Here is an 18,167-nt window from a genome sequence, read left to right as displayed (position 1 = left end):
GTAATATTCAGCCATTAAATAAGGACATGAGAAAAATATTTGCAATATATTACTAAGTTTTTTAAAGATAGATTACGAAATCATATTGTAATATCCCAATTTAATCACTTGCACATTTTATAAGAAGAAAATCCTAAATAAATAAACTATCTTGCAAGATAATCTTCACAGCTAATATACTCTGTTTCATTTAATTGTAACAAAATCAGGTCAAAGACACAGGATTAAGTATGTTGAATTGGTGAGAAAATTCCATTTTCTATAGCAAACATAGCAATGACTTTAGGTCACAGATTACAGTAAAGAAAAGATAACTCTTTGAATATCTCAGGAAAGCTTTTTATCCTTTTCAGTAAACTAGAGAGAAACTCAGTTTCATGATGCCAAGGTAAAGAATAAGGAGAGTCCTACTGGCTAATACTTGTTGTTCTCTGATTGACTATCCAAAATCTCAAAAGCTTGTATGTTAACCATCTTCTTCCCTTCTAGGTCCTCATTAGGTACTGATGTAATTTACAATATACAGTTTCTGTCTTTAATTTTAACTGTGGGTGAAGCAAAGTATTTAGAGTCTATGTCCACATCTCTGGCAGGCATAAATACACTAAACATAATGATTAAATAAGATTTTCTTGCAAATGTAAAAACTTACTTTCTATAAAAGTCAAAAGTGACATAATCAAAAGCAATAGAAGATCTTTAGAAGTGACCAAGTAAATAAGCTAAAGACTAGCTATGCTGAGTTGGCCTTACATCTTGCCTCTTCCAACCGTTTTCCATTACTTTTCCCAGCAGTCAGTTCTTTCGAACTTCTTCCTCCAGTTCCGAACTAAATTTTAATTGTTCTTATTTTCTTAGGACAAGGTGGGCATTCTTACCTCAAGGAATGGCTCTGGTGGGCAGGATTACTCTCAAGTAAGTCCTTACTGCTGAGAATAGTGCATGCTTGTAAAATGATAAATAAATTACATGGGATTGCTCAAAAATAATTAGTTTATCTTCTTGGTAAGGATGGCATAAAGGTCTAGAAATTTTCGTGTTGTTGTCTTACATACGAATTTTCGTATGTTGTCTTACATACGAAGTAAGTCATATATATTTAGAATTAATTTTTCCTCTTCTCTCCCTGCACCCCCCATGTTCTCAGTACTGTCATAGAAAAAAGTTAACATCTGAACTACTATATTTTATCACAAGCTTCCCCTTCTGTTATATTTTATTCCCCAGAACAATTGAGGAAAATGCCTTCTTCCCACATTTCCCTGCTCCTAATTCAAATCTGTGACTGTTCTAGCTGCATGTTGACTAACGAATGGCTGCATTTTCCTGGTCAGGCCCAAAATATGGGCAAATTAAAGTCCCCTCTGGGTGCTAAGCATGAAAGGAATGGAAAGAAGATGAAGGCTGTCAGCACTCCCCTCCCCCCAGACTTGCTCTGAGGACTACATGAGACTGTTGGATGGGAGAGCACCTTGTAGATGCTCATATGCTGTGCAAATAGAAGGCAGTGTTGATGCTCACAGGCACGTTTGCAGATTTCTATCTCCTCCCCTAACTCCTCTGAAATCCCAACCCTAAAACTTCCAAAGATAGGAGCTCATAAACTGTAGTTTCATACCTCCTGCTCGTCATCTCCCTCTGCAGCAAGAAGCCTTAAACTTCCATTTATTAGACCTGGACCGAGAGAATGGCGGTGTAGGAGGACGGTGGGCTCACTGCATCCTGCTGATCATTTAGATTCCACCCACATCTGCCTAAATAACCCAGAAAACCACCAGACTAGCAGAATGGACTCTCCGGAGCCAAGCGTAGGCAAGAGGCCCACGGGAGAGGGTAGGAAGGGTGGAGAGGCAGTGCATGCTACACGGACTGGTGGGAGGGAGGCGGGGGGGGGGGGCACGGAGGGGCGGCCCGCCCGGCAAGGCAGAGCCCCCAAAGTCTGGCTTGCAAAGGCGGAAGGGCCAGACTCCATGAGTTCTGACAGCCAGCAGGACTTAACATATGGAATGTTAAAAGTGAACAGCTCTGCCCTCGGAGAGCAGTGAGGGCGAGAGGACATCGGAAAAAGAGAGTTATTGAGCCCCGGAAGACAGAGCTCAGCTCAGTGGAGAACAAAGGCACGGGCAAGCGCCATCTCTCTCTCTCCCATCCCCCAGCTGAAATCCCAAAGGGAACCAGTTTCTGTCACTGAACTTGCTTGCACTGTGCAAACACCCAACGCTGTGCTTCTGTGGATCCATCTCTCCGACAGGTCTGCCTCCCTCCTGGTGCTGCAGGGCCCCTCCTGCAGGGGACCACCGACAGCAAAGCAAGCTAAGCCTGCCCCTCCCGCCCCTGCCCACCTTGCAGATCCATCCCAGCTAATACGCCAGATCCCATCAAAGCATCACCACAAGCCTGGCAGTGTGCAAGTAGCCCAGACGGGGGCCACACCATCCACAGTGAGTCCTGCCCCCAGGAGAGGGGAAAATAAGGTACACACCAGTCTGACTGTGGCCCCAGCAGTGGGCAGGGGACAGACATCAGGTCTGACTGCAGCCCCGCCCACCAACACAAGTTACTCCAGACAGCACAGGGAAAGTGCCCTGCAGTTCTGTGCCACCCAAGGGACTATCCAAAATGACGAAATGAAAGAATTCTCAAAAGAAACTCCAGGAAGTAGCAACAGCTAATGAATCAATCAAAAACAATTTAAGCAATATAACGGAATAAGAATTTAGAATAATAGTCATAAAATTAATCGCTGGGCTTGAAAAAAGTATAGAGGACAGCAGAGAATCTATTGCTACAGAGATCAAGGGACTAAGAAATAGGAGGAGCTAAAAAATGCTATAAATGAGGTGCAAAATAAAATGGAGGCGACCACAGCTCAGATTGAAGAGGCAGAGGAGAGAATAGGTGAATTAGAAGATAAAATTATGGAAAAAAAGGAAGCTGAGAAAAAGAGAGATAAAAAAAATCCAGGAGTATGAGGGGAGAATTAGAGAACTCAGTGATGTAATCAAATGGAACAACATCCATATAAAAGAAATTCCAGAAGAGCTGAAGAGAGAGAAAAAGGGGCTGAAGGTGTACTTGAACAAATCGTAGCTGAGAACTTCCCTGATCTGGGGAAGGAGAAAGGCATTGAAATCCAAGAGGCACAGAGAACTCAATTCAGACGTACCTTGAATCAATCTTCTGCACGACATATCATAGTGAAACTGGAAAAATACAAGGATAAGGAGAGAATTTTGAAAGCAGCTAGGGATAAACATGGTCTAACATATAAAGGGAGACTGATAAGACTAGTGACGGATCTATCTACTGAAACTTGGCAGGCCAGAAAGGAATGGCAGGAAATCTTCAATGTGATGAACAGAAAAAAATATGCAGCCGAGAATCCTTTACCCAGCAAGTCTGTCATTCAGCATAGGAGAGATAAAGGTCTTCCCAAGCAAACAAAAACTGAAGGAATTCATCACCACTAAACCAGCCCTACAAGAGATCCTAAGGGGGATTCTGTGAGTGAAATGTTCCAAGGACCACAAAGTACCAGAGACACCACTACAAGCATGAAACTCACAGACATCACAATGACTCCAAACCCATATCTTTCTGTAATAACACTGAATGTAAATGGACTAAATGCTCCAACCAAAAGACATAGAGTATCAGAATGGATAAAAAAAACAAGACCCATCTATTTGCTGTCTACAAGAGACTCATTTTAGACCTGAGGACACCTTCAGATTGAAAGTGAGGAGAAGGAGAACTATCTATCATGCTACTGGAAGTCAAAAGAAAGCTGGAGTAGCCATACTTATATCAGACAAGCTAGACTTTAAATTGAAGGCTGTAACGAGATGAAGAAGGGCATTATATAATAATCACAGGGTCTATCCATCAGGAAGAGCTAACAATTATAAATGTCTATGTGCTGAATACGGGAGCCCCCAAATATAAAAAACAATTACTCACAAACATAAGCAACCTTATTGATAAGAATGTGGTAATTGCAGGGGCTTTAATACTCCACTTACAACAATGGATAGATCATCTAGACACAGGATCAATAAAGAAACAAGGGCCCTGAATGATACATTGGATCAGATGGACTATATTTAGAACTCTGCATCCCAAAGCAACAGAATATACTTTCTTCTCGAATGCACATGAAACATTCTCCAAGATAGATCACATACTGGGTCACAAAACAGCCCTTAATAAGTATAAAAGAATTGAGATCATACCATGCACACTTTCAGACCACAATGCTATGAAGCTTGAAATCAACCACAGGAAAAAGTCTGGAAAACCTCCAAAAGCATGGAGGTTAAAGAACACCCTACTAAAGAATGAGTGGGTCAACCAGGCAATTGGAGAAGAAATTAAAAAATATATGGAAACAAATGAAAATGAAAATGAAAATACAACAATCCAAACGCTTTGGGATGCAGCGAAGGCAGTCCTGAGAGGAAAATACATTGCAATCCAGGCCTATCTCAAGAAACAAGAAAAATCCCAAATACAAAACCTAGCAGCACACCTAAAGGAACTAGAAGCAGAACAGCAAAGACAGCCTAAACCCATAAGAAGAAGAGAAATAATAAAGATCAGAGCAGAAATAAACAGTATAGAATCTAAAAAAACTGTAGAGCAGATCAACGAAACCAAGAGTTGGTGTTTTGAAAAAATAAACAAAATTGGTAAACCTCTATCCAGGCTTCTCAAAAAGAAAAGGGAGATGACCCAAATAGATAAAATCATGAATGAAAATGGAATTATTAAAACCAATCCCTCAGAAATACAAGCAATTATCAGGGAATACTATGAAAAATTATATGCCAACAAACTGGACAACCTGGAAGAAATGGACAAATTCCTAAACACCCACATGCTTCCAAAACTCAAACAGGAAGAAATAGAAAGCTTGAACAGACCCATAACCAGCGAAGAAATTGAATCAGTCATCAAAAATCTCCCAACAAATAAGAGTCCAGGATCAGATAGCTTCCCAGGGGAATTCTACCAGACATTTAAAGCAGAGATAATACCTATCCTTCTCAAGCTGTTCCAAAAAAATAGAATGGGAAGGAAAACTTCCAGACTCATTCTATGAAGCCAGCATTACTTTGATTCCTAAACCAGAGACCCAGCACAAAAAAAGAGAACTACAGGCCCATATCCCTGATGAATATAGATGCAAAACTTCTCAATAAGATACTAGCAAATCGAATTCAACAGCATATAAAAATAATTATTCACCATGATCAAATGGGATTCATTCCTGGGCTGCAGGGCTGGTTCAACATTTGCAAATCAATCAGTGTGATACATCACATTAATAAAAGAAAAGAACGATATGATCCTGTCAATCGATGCAGAAAAAGCATTTGACAAAATTCAGCATCCTTTCTTAATAAAAAACCCTCGAGAAAGTCAGAATAGAAGGAACATACTTACACATCATAAAAGCCATTTATGAAAAGCCCACAGCTAATATCATCCTCAATGGGGAAAAACTGAGAGGTTTCTCCCTGAGATCAGGAACACGACAGGGATGTTCACTCTCACCGCTATTGTTTAACATAGTGTTGGAAGTTCTAGCATCAGCAGTCAGACAACAAAAGGAAATCAAGGCATCAAAATTGGCAGCGATGAAATCACGCTTTCACTTTATGCAGGTGACATGATATTATACACGGAAAATCCGATAGACTCCACCAAAAGTCTCTAGAACTGATACATGAATTCAGCAAAGCCACAGGATACAAAATCAATGTACAGAAATCAGTTGCATTCTTATACGCTAACAATGAAGCAACAGAAAGACAAATAAAGAAACTGATCCCATTCACAATTACACCAAGAAGCATAAAATACATAGGAATGAATCTAACCAAAGATGTAAAAGATCTGTATGCTGAAAACTATAGAAAGCTTATGAAGGAAATTGAAGACAACACAACAAAATGGAAAAGCATTCCATGCTCATGGATTCAAGAATAAATATTGTTAAAATGTCAATACTACCCAAAGAAATCTACACATTCAATGAAATCCCAATCAAAATTCCAGCATTCTTCTCAAAGCTAGAACAAGCAATCCTAAAATTTGTATGGAACCACAAAAAGCCCCAAATAGCGAAAGTAATTTTGAAGATGACCAAAGCAGGAGGCATCACAATCCCAGTCTTTAGCCTCTACTACATAGCTATAATCATCAAGACAGCATGGTATTGGCACAAAAACAGACACATAGACCAATGGAATAGAATAGAAACCCCAGAACTAGACCCACAAAAGTATGGCCAACTAATCTTTGACAAAGCAGGAAAGAACATCCAGTGGAAAAAAGACAGTCTCTAACAAATGGTGCTGGGAGAGCTGGACAGCAACATGCAGAAGAATGAAACTGGACCACTTTCTTACACCATTTACAAAAATAAACTCAAAATGGATAAAGGACCTGAACGTGAGACAGGAAACCATCAAAACCCTAGAGGAGAAAGCAGGAAAACCATCAAAACCCTCTCTGACCTCAGCCGCAGCAATTTCTTACTTGACACATACACAAAGGCGAGGGAATTAAAAGCAAAAATGAACTACTGGGACCTCATCAAGATAAAAATCTTCTGCACTGCAAAGGAAACAATCAACAAAACCAGAAGGCAACCAACGGAATGGGAAAAGATATTTGCAAATGACATATTGGACAAAGGGCTAGTATCCAAGATCTACAAAGAGCTCACCAAACTCCACACCCCAAAAACAAATAATCCAGTGAAGAAATGGGCAGAAATCATGAATAGATACTTCTCTAAAGAAGACATCCAGATGGCCAACAGGCACATGAAAAGATGCTCAACGTCACTCCTCATCAGGGAAATACAAATCAAAACCACACTCAGATACCACCTCACGTTAGTCAGAGTGGCCAAAATGAACAAATCAGGAGACTATAGATGCTGGAGAGCATGTGGAGAAACAGGAGCCCTCTTGCACTGTTGGTGGGAATGCAAACTGGTGCAGCCACTCTGGAAAACAGTGTGGAGGTTCCTGAAAAAATTGAAAATAGACCTACCCTATGACCCAGCAGTAGCACTGCTAGGAATTTACCCAAGGGATACAGGAGTGCTGATGCATAGGGGCACTTGTACCCCAATGTTTATAGCAGCACTCTCAACAATAGCCAAACTATGGAAAGAGCCTAAATGTCCATCAACTGATGAATGGATAAAGAAATTGTAGTTTATATACACAATGGAGTACTACGTGGCAATGAGAAAGAATGAAATGTGGCCTTTTGTAGCAACGTGGATGGAACTGGAGAGTGTGATGCTAAGTGAAGTGAGTCATACAGAGAGAGACAGATACCATATGTTTTCACTCTTAGGTGGATCCTGAGAAACTTAACAGAAGACCGTGGGGGAGGGGAAGAAAAAAAAAAAAAAGAGGTTAAGAGGGAGGGAGCCAAAAAATAAGAGACTCTTAAAAACTGAGAATAAACTGATGGGTATTGAGGAGAGTACCTGTTGGGATGAGCACTGGGTGTTGTATGGAATCCAATTTGACAATAAATTTCATATTAAAAACAAAAAAACAAAAAAACTTCTATTTATTTTCCAATACCAACCAACACATTTCAGTACTTGTGTGGGCCTCCTATGCAAAGGAATTGGATAACTTTCCTTTAGTGTTAGAATCTAAAAAGATGATAAATAAAAATCATTTAAATGTGTCTATAGCCCTTTCAGTTCTGTTTTCTTACTTCATTTGAACAAAAGTTGACCAGGACGTACTGGGGAGATTTCAGAGATTTGGATTCTTTTTTTCTCCTTCTCTCTCTCTCCTACTTGTGTCTCCCCACCCCTCTACCCACACACTAGGATGAAAATATAAGGAGAATGTTATGTGGCTACATTTGCAATTTTATTCTCATCAGGTACAAAGTTCATGCTAGTTTTGAAGAGAGAAAAGCAGATGTCTACAACATTAGAGATTTTATCTATTGACAAACATACAGCACTTCAATTATGAAATTATATTTTCCTGGAAAGCTGTCTATAAGAGATACAAATATAAATAATATCAAGTATTCAAGAAAGCTTAATTTTTGAAGAAAACTGCCATGCCTTTTCCTAGAAGAGCAGTCTCCTAATTTATCTGTTCTGGAATTTTCTATGTGTTTTATGATAGTTTCCCTAAAGCTGAGTACTCCTGAAGTTTTGCCTGGGGTGTAGAGGGGGAAGGCCGGGGACATAGCAGCCAGATGGAAAAATAAAAAGTATTCTGGTGTCTTTTATCTGTTCCAGAAGCTCTGTCTACAATATAAGTGTTTTCTTGGCTTAGTTTGCCCTTGTGAAATACTGGTTTCTGTTGGCAAATGTTCACATGTGACCCATAAGAATAATTTGGCTCCCAGACAAGAGTGTAGTTCTTAGAGGGATTTCCCCTCACTCTAGAAATCATTTCACAGAGATCTAGAGTTCCTCAGATGAGAGAAAGATTGCAGGAGCACATCCTTATGACTTTAAAACAGCCCTCTGGATCTCCTCGAGCTTCTAAGATCCTGTTAAAGTGTTTTTGGATCTTGTGCAACTCAGACACCCCTGGCTACCTGGGCCTGTGGTAGGCATTTCTGGCTATCCCCTGCCCAGTCAGTAAATCTCTGCAAAGCACTCTAATTTGCCACATTGCTTTTTGTTCATTTGCGTAACAGTAGGTATTGTTAAACAGATAGAAAAATTCTTTGCTTAGGTTAAAGCTACCTCTAATTAGATTTTATCAGAGTGACCGAATATGTTCTTGGTAGTGACGTAACTAAAATCCCTATTGGAAGTCACTTAAAATGTGTAATCATCTGTTACCACTTTTTGCATTGAGTTCATATCACCAGGTATTTACAGTTTATCTGCATCCCTTAATACCAATCCTCCCCCCAACCTCCATTAAAAAAGTTAAATTGTTGGGGCGCCTGGGTGGCGCAGTCAGTTAAGCGTCCGACTTCAGCCAGGTCACGATCTCGCGGTCTGTGAGTTCGAGCCCCGCGTTGGTCTCTGGGCTGATGGCTCAGAGCCTGGAGCCTGTTTCCGATTCTGTGTCTCCCTCTCTCTCTGCCCTTCCCCCCTTCATGCTCTGTCTCTCTCTCTCTGTCCCAAAAATAAATAAACGTTGAAAAAAAATTTTTTTAAATAAATAAATAAATAAAAAAGTTAAATTGTTCCTTTTAGCTAGATCTGTCAGTACCCTTGGCATAGAAGTCTACCATTTTGTTTGTGTCCTTGGTTTGTCTCTCCTGACAAGTCCATCTCTCATATGAATACTACGGCTTGCTTTCCAGTGGGAGCCGGAGAAGCGGCGAATTTTGCAGCTTATGCTTTTGCACCGGCCACCTTGGTCACCCCGCTGGGTGCTCTGAGTGTGCTCGTAAGGTATGTGAGAAATGAGCTTGGCTTCTGTAGAGATGTCAATAGCATGATGAGCTTAAACCACAAGAAATATATTGCTAGGCATATCTCAAAACAAAACATCACACAACTAATTTGAGAAGACACAATCAAGCGCAACAGAAATGAGAAATAAATTATGTTATTGTTGTTATTTAGAAAAATATGAGAGGGGGCCCAATTTCCTGCTAACATAAAATAATCACGTGTTATGTTTGCGTTTATTCAGTGAAGCCTAGGGGATTTTTTTCTCTCTCTTACCTGAACACATTGCCACGGACAGCCTTTTTAGTCCTTTCTGTTGTCATAGTGGTTAATGACCACAATTATCAGAGGGTTTAAAAGCAGAGTGTTTGGGTTAAACTTCAACTCTCACTTAAAGTCTTACATTATTTGCAGGATAGTTATATTTGGAGAACTCTGAGTTTCTTTTAGTAATGGAAACAGGTAATTTTCATGTTCCTAGAATGTCCATCTCATTTTTCTGAGTTGGTCTTTACCATGATCCCAGATGAATGTGCTCAACGGGCACGTGAACTCTTACAGTTAAGCCACAGTTTTGTTGCGCTTGTCTGTTCCTTTTATCTAACCACCTCTAGTAGAAAGCTTACGGCTAGGCCTACCCATTTCTTTTCACCTTCTTTGTAGGACTGTTGTGAGAAGTAAATGAGTCAGTACACAGAGAGCACTAGAACACTGTCTGTGCAAGGAGCGGTAATCAGTAGTAGCAGCAGCGTTTTGGCTGAGGCTGCAGTCCTCACAAGTGGCCACATGACCACGACTCTAAGAAGGCACCGAGTAACGGTGCCACGGTCTTGCGTGCAAATTGGTACCGATACAACCCTGATGGGAGTGCCAGGGCGTCAAGGGAAGGCTGGTGTGCAGGAATCACAACAGACCTGCTGGTGGAGCATCAGGATCCACTGTCTGGTGTCTGTGGTGAGGCCGACAGGACTTCCAGAGGCCATGACAACCAAAGCAGTGGGACTATTGGATAAGTGGAAGTATCAGGGCGGTAGCAGCCGGTAAGGAAATATTTCAATATTTTGACAACCCATATGGTTGTACTTGTGCATACTAGCCAAACATCAGCCCTGAGCAGAGTGATTCTTCTTTAGGCATGTATCTGTCTTTGAACCTTTCGTGAGCACAGATCTCCTAAATGTATCAAGCCAGTATGATGTAAAAGATCTTCTATGTTGTTTGGCATTATAGGAGAAGATGGGGAAATTGAAAATGACTTCTCATAGGAAGATTACACAGATATAGAATGTCCCTGAAAACTCTTTAGGTACAAAAGCAATTAAGCAAATTTGATTGACGATCATTTCTGAGTTTTAAAATTAATCAGGTTTTTCAGCGTCATGTGGCATATTCAGATCAGTTGATTGGTGACTGGGATACAGGGTGCAACATGCCACGGTGTGACTTCTGAGCTGCTATGGGATCAAAAGCTAATTGAACGAGTGATTTTGTTTTTCTTCTCCTAACAGTGCAATATTGTCTTCCTATTTTTTAAATGAGCAACTGAACATTCATGGCAAAATAGGCTGCATATTAAGTATATTGGGGTCAACTGTGATGGTTATCCATGCCCCGCAAGAAGAGGAAGTCACTTCTTTGCATGAAATGGAAATGAAATTGAGAGACCCAGGTCTGTGATTCAACCGAAAGAAACTCTTACTCAATATTTGGTTCCATTTTCTCTCCTCATCAAGTGAATTTGGGATAATAGTGTAAAAGGCTGCAAGCCTCGTGGTGGGTTGTGAGATACAGTAAGGTTTGACTGTATTACAAGTCTTCTGTAAAGGTGACACAACGTATTGTTCTGTCCATGCTTCCTCTCTATACCTGAAAGGAGGAGATGGGGATAGGAGAGGCAAAAGGCATATATTCCAACCCCAATTTTGGCTACTTTCCCTCTCTGAAAATAGTCAGTCAGTCAGACAATAGCTGCCATGCCCCATAGTGTGAGCTACGAAATTCAAAAGATATGTTTGTCATAGTCCATTGTAAAATATTGAGAGCCATGCAGTAAAATGTTGTTTTGGTTTTGTTATTTTAATCTCACTTCCCTTTCTGAAGCACCTATGCTCCTACACTCCTAACAAGCTTTCATAAAGATATGATCCTATCAGCATTTTCTGAATTCTAATTCTTTTTTTCTTCCGAACAGGATTTATTTCCTTTGCTGTGATCATAACTGTGATCTCGTTGGTGCTGATTTTGATCGTGGCTCCCAGGAAGGGACAGACCAATATATTGGTCTACATTTCAATCTGTTCATTGATCGGAGCATTTTCAGTTTCTTCCGTCAAGGGCCTGGGAATTGCCATTAAGGAACTATTGGAATGGAAGCCAGTTTATAAGCACCCACTGGTCTTTGTTTTGTTAGGTGTACTCGTGCTTTCGGTGACGACACAGATTAACTATCTCAACAAGGCACTGGACACCTTTAACACATCTCTTGTGACTCCCATTTATTATGTGTTCTTCACGTCCATGGTAGTAACTTGCTCCGCCATCTTATTCCAAGAATGGTATGGCATGAAAGCTGGAGATATCATCGGGACCCTGAGTGGGTTCTTCACCATCATCAATGGCATCTTTCTTCTACATGCTTTTAAAAACACTGACATTACCTGGAATGACCTGACATCCACCACACAGAAAGAAGTCCTCTCGCTGAATGGCAGTGAAGACAAATATGTCTTACTGAAGCACACAGAATATTCAACCCCAGGATACAATGATGACATTACTTTGTTTAGCAGGATTGACGATCAAAGTCTCTAGAAACCCCAAACTTTAGCCAATGTAAGACACTTGGAGAGGACAAGAAATACCTAATTCTTAGAACTATTAGGAAAGCTGACGTTTTTAAAGTTCTAACTAATAGTTTAGATGTGAGCCTCCCCCCACTCCCCCCCCAAAAAAGCCTTGATTTTAGCCATCAAATTTGAAAACCAAGGTTTGGATCCTCCTCCAGAGGACTTCCAGTGTTTTTCATTTCTACAAACTTGAAACATTCCCTGAGCACAAAAGAAGTTCAAGAGTTACATGGGTCTCTGACTTACTCTTCTGGTCACAATATATTTGGCTGTGCCAGGTGGCCCTTCATTTCTTTGGCTGCTGTTCATAGTAATTCATAGATAAACTTAGCTATGTGCTGATAAGCAGAATATCAGCCATCATTCTCTGATGAGTCATCGTTTCAAATTATTAAAACTGAGTCGTGAAATCACTGATGCTCCCCCCGCCCCTTCCATAACTTCTTTCTTTCTAAACTAGATGGCTGAAGAGGGGAATGCGGAAGAAAAAATAGGCCTGCTTTGGAAATCTGCTCCTTGGTGGGTTAGAATGCACAAGACACAGTCCATGAAGAGCTTATGAATTGTAATTTATTAGCAGATCATAAAAAGTTACTACCAATTCAAAAGGGGAGAATAGAGGAAGGAGAGAAATACTTAAGTGAAACAGTGTTTTCTCTTTTCACAAAAACAAATGCAAACGATTCGTTTCAAGGGTTCTTTTAACTCAAACCTGAACAACATGAGACAAAATTGAGTTTCTGGAGAAGACCAAATGATTTAAGCTTTGGAGTTCCTTATATTCATGTTGTCCCTTTCTCTTACTATTATCCCAAAGGTCATTTTCCCTGTTGACATAGAGACTTTTGTAAAGTCTGTAAATGTAAATTGGCACATTATTTTAATATTATATTGTACACTTAGGTTTTTCTCAACTGTCTGATTCCCAAAGGGTAAGCTTTTGGAAACAACTAGAAAAATCTTTGTAAAAACCTGAATGAGTTATCATAATTATTCCCTTGAAATTTGGCACTTTCATGCTTATCAAGAAAATTATAATTAGTTACTAATCTTTACAAAAATATGCATATCCTATCACAATAAGTGGCAGACTGTCTTTTTCTGTTGAATTTCATCCTGGCCATGTTTTCCATTCATTTTGTTGACAAGTGTTTTCGGAGACTAGGAAAGGAACTTAACTTCCTAGAAAACAAAATATTAAGACCTCAGGGACTACTACAGGACAATACCTTTTGCTTGTTAAAACTTACAATTTTCCTGTCTCTAAGCACACAGCAGGAATAACATTTTTGGTAGCCTTTAATGTGTATGGACAGGTATCTTATCACTCATTGATTTCATGGGAAAGAAATTACGTATTTCTAGACTAAACTTATTTCCACCCAAAACAAAACAAAAATCCTAACTAAAAAGTTACGATATCAGAGGGAAAAAAAAGAACAAAAACCCTTCAGGTTGATTGGATTTTTCTGTTCCAACAGAATGTTTCATTTGTTCATAATCTAGCTCAAGTCCACTCTGGGTCATAATGATAAGTTCTATTATTTAGAATTCTATTAGACGGACTTCAGCATTTCCCAGTTCTATTAGCTATGACTAATGTTCCCAGGGATGTCCAGAGAGGACTGCAAAGTTGTAAAGGGCCGTCACCTTCTCTTCAGCACTTTTCAGTGTTGAGTGCAACTCAGTGCGTTCTGATTTTTGAAAACCGATAATCCATGGAAGACACATGGGTTGATACCTCAGGTCAAGTACGTGTTTACTCTGTTGATTGCTGTTTCACTTTAACTGTAGATCAGATGTATAAGCTATGAACAGAAGTTCGCAGGAAAAGTATTTTCTGAAAAGGTCGTGTTTAAAAATTGTAAAAATTCTTTTAAAGTGTTCCCCCCCCCCCCCCCCCCCCCGTTGAAAAACTGTATTGGTTTCTCTAGGACACTTTCTTAGTGAGGAAATGAAAGACATCCACCCAAGGCTATGGTGGTTCTCTGCTCTAGTGAAATTCAGTGTCAGGTATTTCTTAATGCCACCTGTTGCAAAGCTTTGCCCTTCGTGTATTGTGCCCAGGCTAAAGATTTTTGGAACGCAAGAACCCACGTGGATCTTGGATTGGAAAATGAACTGGTATTGCACATACACCCAGGAGAAAGGCTGAGAAAGATTTAATAAGTTGAAGTGTGTTGAGAACCATTGAAATATTTTAAAAACTCTTAAATAATCCCTGGTGGGCACTTGCATCAAAAAACTAAAATGTTATTGCCAATCTAAAACTAAGAATAATTTTCTCAAATAGGAAGATATTGTCTAAGAAGGAATAAAATGCTGGCAGCCTATATTCAGACTATGTTAGTCTTGACTGGTAGTTTCATGTATGTATATATCTTCATATTTATACTTTATCTCACATAGATATCTTAAGATTAATTATATAACTATCGGCACATGGGTCATTAAGGATTACAGAGCTGTCTTCATGCAGCCAAATTGAAAGCTTTCCAGAATTCTGAAAATGTAATAGTTTCATTTTATTTTTTGACTCCTCATTTTATTCTTAGGCAATGGTTAGTGACTTTATTTTTAGTTCAGATTGCAGAATGTTCATAAGACCCTTTAGATTTAGCAGCATAAAATTAAATTAATGCCTTTGTTTTTTAAGAGTATTAAATGAAATACTTGGAACGCACTCAGCATTGTGCCTGATGTATGAGGCATTTAATAGAATTTAGTTCTCTCTGAATCAACATTTTGATTGTTGGAGTCGTATTACCAGATAGTTAAGTACCATTCATTGCCAATTCTCATACATTCTTCAACTTTTCTTAATTTGTGTTACATTATCTTGTTTTACATAATCCAAATGAAAATGAATTCCATCATTATACTATCTCAACACCACTACAAAATTATTCCAACAAAAATATTTTTTCTTAGAGCCACTAAAACTCAACTAAGTGCACTGCTCACATTCTAACAAAATTTTGTGGAAAAGTAATTTGTCTGAATTTATATGAAATGTTCTGAAATATTTTGAATAAACTCTATAGCCCTGAAATTTTCTATTTTTCAAATGTTTATACATACTGTTCATTTCAGAAAGTTTACAAATGTTAATGTTTCTGTATATTTTTCATTTGCAATAAAATGCATTTTAATTATGTTTGTTAGACTTCAATTTGTAGTTAATTGAAGTTAAGTGTATGTTAATGGCAAAAATACCCCCATTTAGATTTGAGACTTTTTTTTTTCAAGTTTTGAGGTTAAAAGAAAAATCTGCACTTAGGTTAACTTTGTTTTGTCATTTTCCTTGAAATTGAAGTCTGTTTTTTAGAAGAAGGCTCTCCATAAAACCATTTCCTGTATAATTGATTTGACACCTGAACCAAAGGTAGGAGAAACTGTCTTATCTTTCAATAACTGTATTGAACAAGATAGGAGTACAAAGCAGTCAATATAATGAAATTGCTCAGGTCAGCAATTTAGAAGGAGAAAGCATTTTAAAAATACTTAGTAGCATTGCATTATATTAAGTTCACATTTGCAAACTCAGCAAATTAAAGAAACAGAGGAAGAGGGAGAAAGCATTATAAAAATATTTGGTACCATTGCGTTACACTACAAGTTGCATTTACAAACCCTGAGCAAATTTCCTTCTGGCCTCTGTAGGACTAAATCTTCGCTTCACGGGGGTGTCTGGCTGGCTCAGTCCAAAGAGCAAGTAACTCTTGATCCCTGCAACATGAGTTTGAGCCCCAGGTTTGGGATAGAGTTTACTTACAAAAATATTTTTACATGCATTGACCACATCACTATGACTTTATCAATTTGCCCTGTTTGGATTTGAACTCATGTTTGAGGACAACTCTCTCAGTTGTTTCTATGGAAATGAATGGTCTAGGATACAAAAGGCCTCTTTTTACAGTATCCCCTGCCCCCCCCTCCCCGCCATTGTATAAACAAAGAAACAATACGCAATTCCTTAAATCACATGGTTACCAACACCTCAAAGTACTCAATCCACTGACTGTAAGAGATCCTAAGGAGGGCTTGGTGGAGTACATCATGTATAGAAGCAGTTAGAACACATTTTTCACAGCAAGCTGTGTCTGTGCTTAAACATTTCAGCCTCCTGGCTGCCGTATGTAGGAAGCCTCTAAGAGGTAAGCACAGGTTACAAAGAGGATTAAATTTCATTTATAACAATGAGCAACATATTTTTCCCAACTGAAAGCTTTGATTCGTTGCCAAAAAAAAAAAAAAAAACCACCAAAAAAGCCTTTTGAGGGAGCTGACTGCCCGAGCCACCCTTTCACCCCTTCAGTTATAAATCATGACAAACCCTTCTTCTGGAGGGAAAACTGAATCTCTATAAATGCCATCGGTACAGGAGAAAATCTCTGAGTTGGAAGGCATTCTAGTTTCTTTTTATGTAGAACCTCCCCTGTGGCTGAGAAGAGAGTAGAATTTTTGCAGGCCAAGCTCTACCATCCTCAAGAGCTTTTCTGGCCCTCAGAAGACGAGTCCTGACACCAGTTTCCTGTACTGGGACACTCATAAGACCATGTGGACCTCCCTCCCACTCAGTCCTGAATAAGCCCCAGGAACTACTTGGGGGAGGGGGCGAGGAAGCAGATAGAGTTGGTAGTGTAGATAAAGGAGCCATGCTCTGAATACCCTGTTCCCAGAATCCCCTTCCATTTTCTGCCTTCCGTGATCCAGTCCGTAATTCCTGGCTGCCACTAAACAGCCATCAACTCATCCCGGCCCAAAAGCTCGTGGGCTGCTTTGCAAATGCCTTCTCCAGGGACTCAGGGACCATAGAAAGCAAATTCGTCCCAATGGAGAAAGCCTCTGGATCTCCCCTAGAATAGATCCGGGGCAATGACATGCGGCTCCTCCTAGAGTTACGTGTACTTAACAAACGTCCAGATAGTACACTCAAAGACATCCACAGTCTAAGCTCAATAAAACAGATTGTTTCCTAGACCAGGAATGGGCAAAATAGTCCTCTGACTCAGAAAGTCTCTCCCTCTATCAATTAACTTTTGCCTTTGTTTTTACCACTAACATCTCATCGTATCACTGCAAGAGTTTTAAATAAAAGACATTGGAATAAAAGAGATTACTCTTCTCCTTAACTCATGAAACTATAAAGCTGGGTTATAATGGGCAAGCCTTAGAGGAGACAGAAAAATTCCTATTGGTAGAATTGGGTTTTATTTACCTGTCACCTTACTTGAACTTAATTCCTTCTGAGTAGTCTTGCATGCACAGAAAAAAAGGGCAAGTCTGTCCACCAGTTTGGAGAGACTGCTTTCAGGATCATAGTGTGGAGACTTTGTAATGCGGCGATTCAATCTTTCCAGAAAGCTGAGACAGACTCAGCAAAGGGAAGCTGCCGGATTAAGTTTACACAGGCAGAAAGGACAGTCAACATCAACGGCACCATGATGTTGTCTTCCTGTGAGAACCAAACTGGTTTAGAATCAGGCAGACTTAAGGAATTCAAGGCAATTTAAGTCACACAGCACAGGTCCCCTTACGGGGAGGTGCCTGCTGATTGAAGATTAGCCCGAAGCAAAAGGAAAAATAAAAAGCTTGGAGGAACTGGTCAAACAGGATCAAGTGTTAAGCTTGTTTTGCCCACACAGTGCGCGGAGTAGCTGGGGCTGGCTGAAGCAGGTACCCACAATATGAGCACAGGATCTATTTTCATAACATCGGGACGATTTACAGTCCAGCAGAATGAGATTAACTAGAGTCCAATGTCTCTGAAAGGCCAAAACTCCAAAATGGTGAATGAGACATCAAGGATGCGATCTAATATCGGTAGCCACGCAGAAACACGTTCAATTTTGTTACCAAGCAGACAAGAAAGCGAGGCTTGCTTCAAAGTCAGAGGTAAGCTC

The 18,167-nt window shown here is 39.7% G+C and overlaps 1 protein-coding gene across 1 annotated transcript in view; it reads left to right on the top strand.

The window, feature by feature from the left end:
- NIPAL1 (NIPA like domain containing 1) overlaps positions 1–15,418 on the top strand; it is a 30,487-nt gene extending 15,069 nt beyond the window's left edge. The window contains exons 3-6 of the mRNA XM_003985451.4: positions 859–915; positions 9,325–9,415; positions 10,924–11,084; positions 11,607–15,418. Coding sequence (XP_003985500.3) covers positions 859–915; positions 9,325–9,415; positions 10,924–11,084; positions 11,607–12,226 — 929 coding nt within the window. The 3' untranslated portion in view covers positions 12,227–15,418. The remainder of the gene's footprint in view (positions 1–858; positions 916–9,324; positions 9,416–10,923; positions 11,085–11,606) is intronic.
- Positions 15,419–18,167: the final 2,749 nt, after the last annotated feature.

This window comes from Felis catus, chromosome B1, assembly GCF_018350175.1.
Source record: "Felis catus isolate Fca126 chromosome B1, F.catus_Fca126_mat1.0, whole genome shotgun sequence".
Classification (NCBI taxonomy): domain Eukaryota; kingdom Metazoa; phylum Chordata; class Mammalia; order Carnivora; family Felidae; genus Felis; species Felis catus.
The sequence above is the reverse complement of the archived record's forward strand: the minus strand, read 5'-3'. Positions and strand labels throughout refer to the sequence as shown.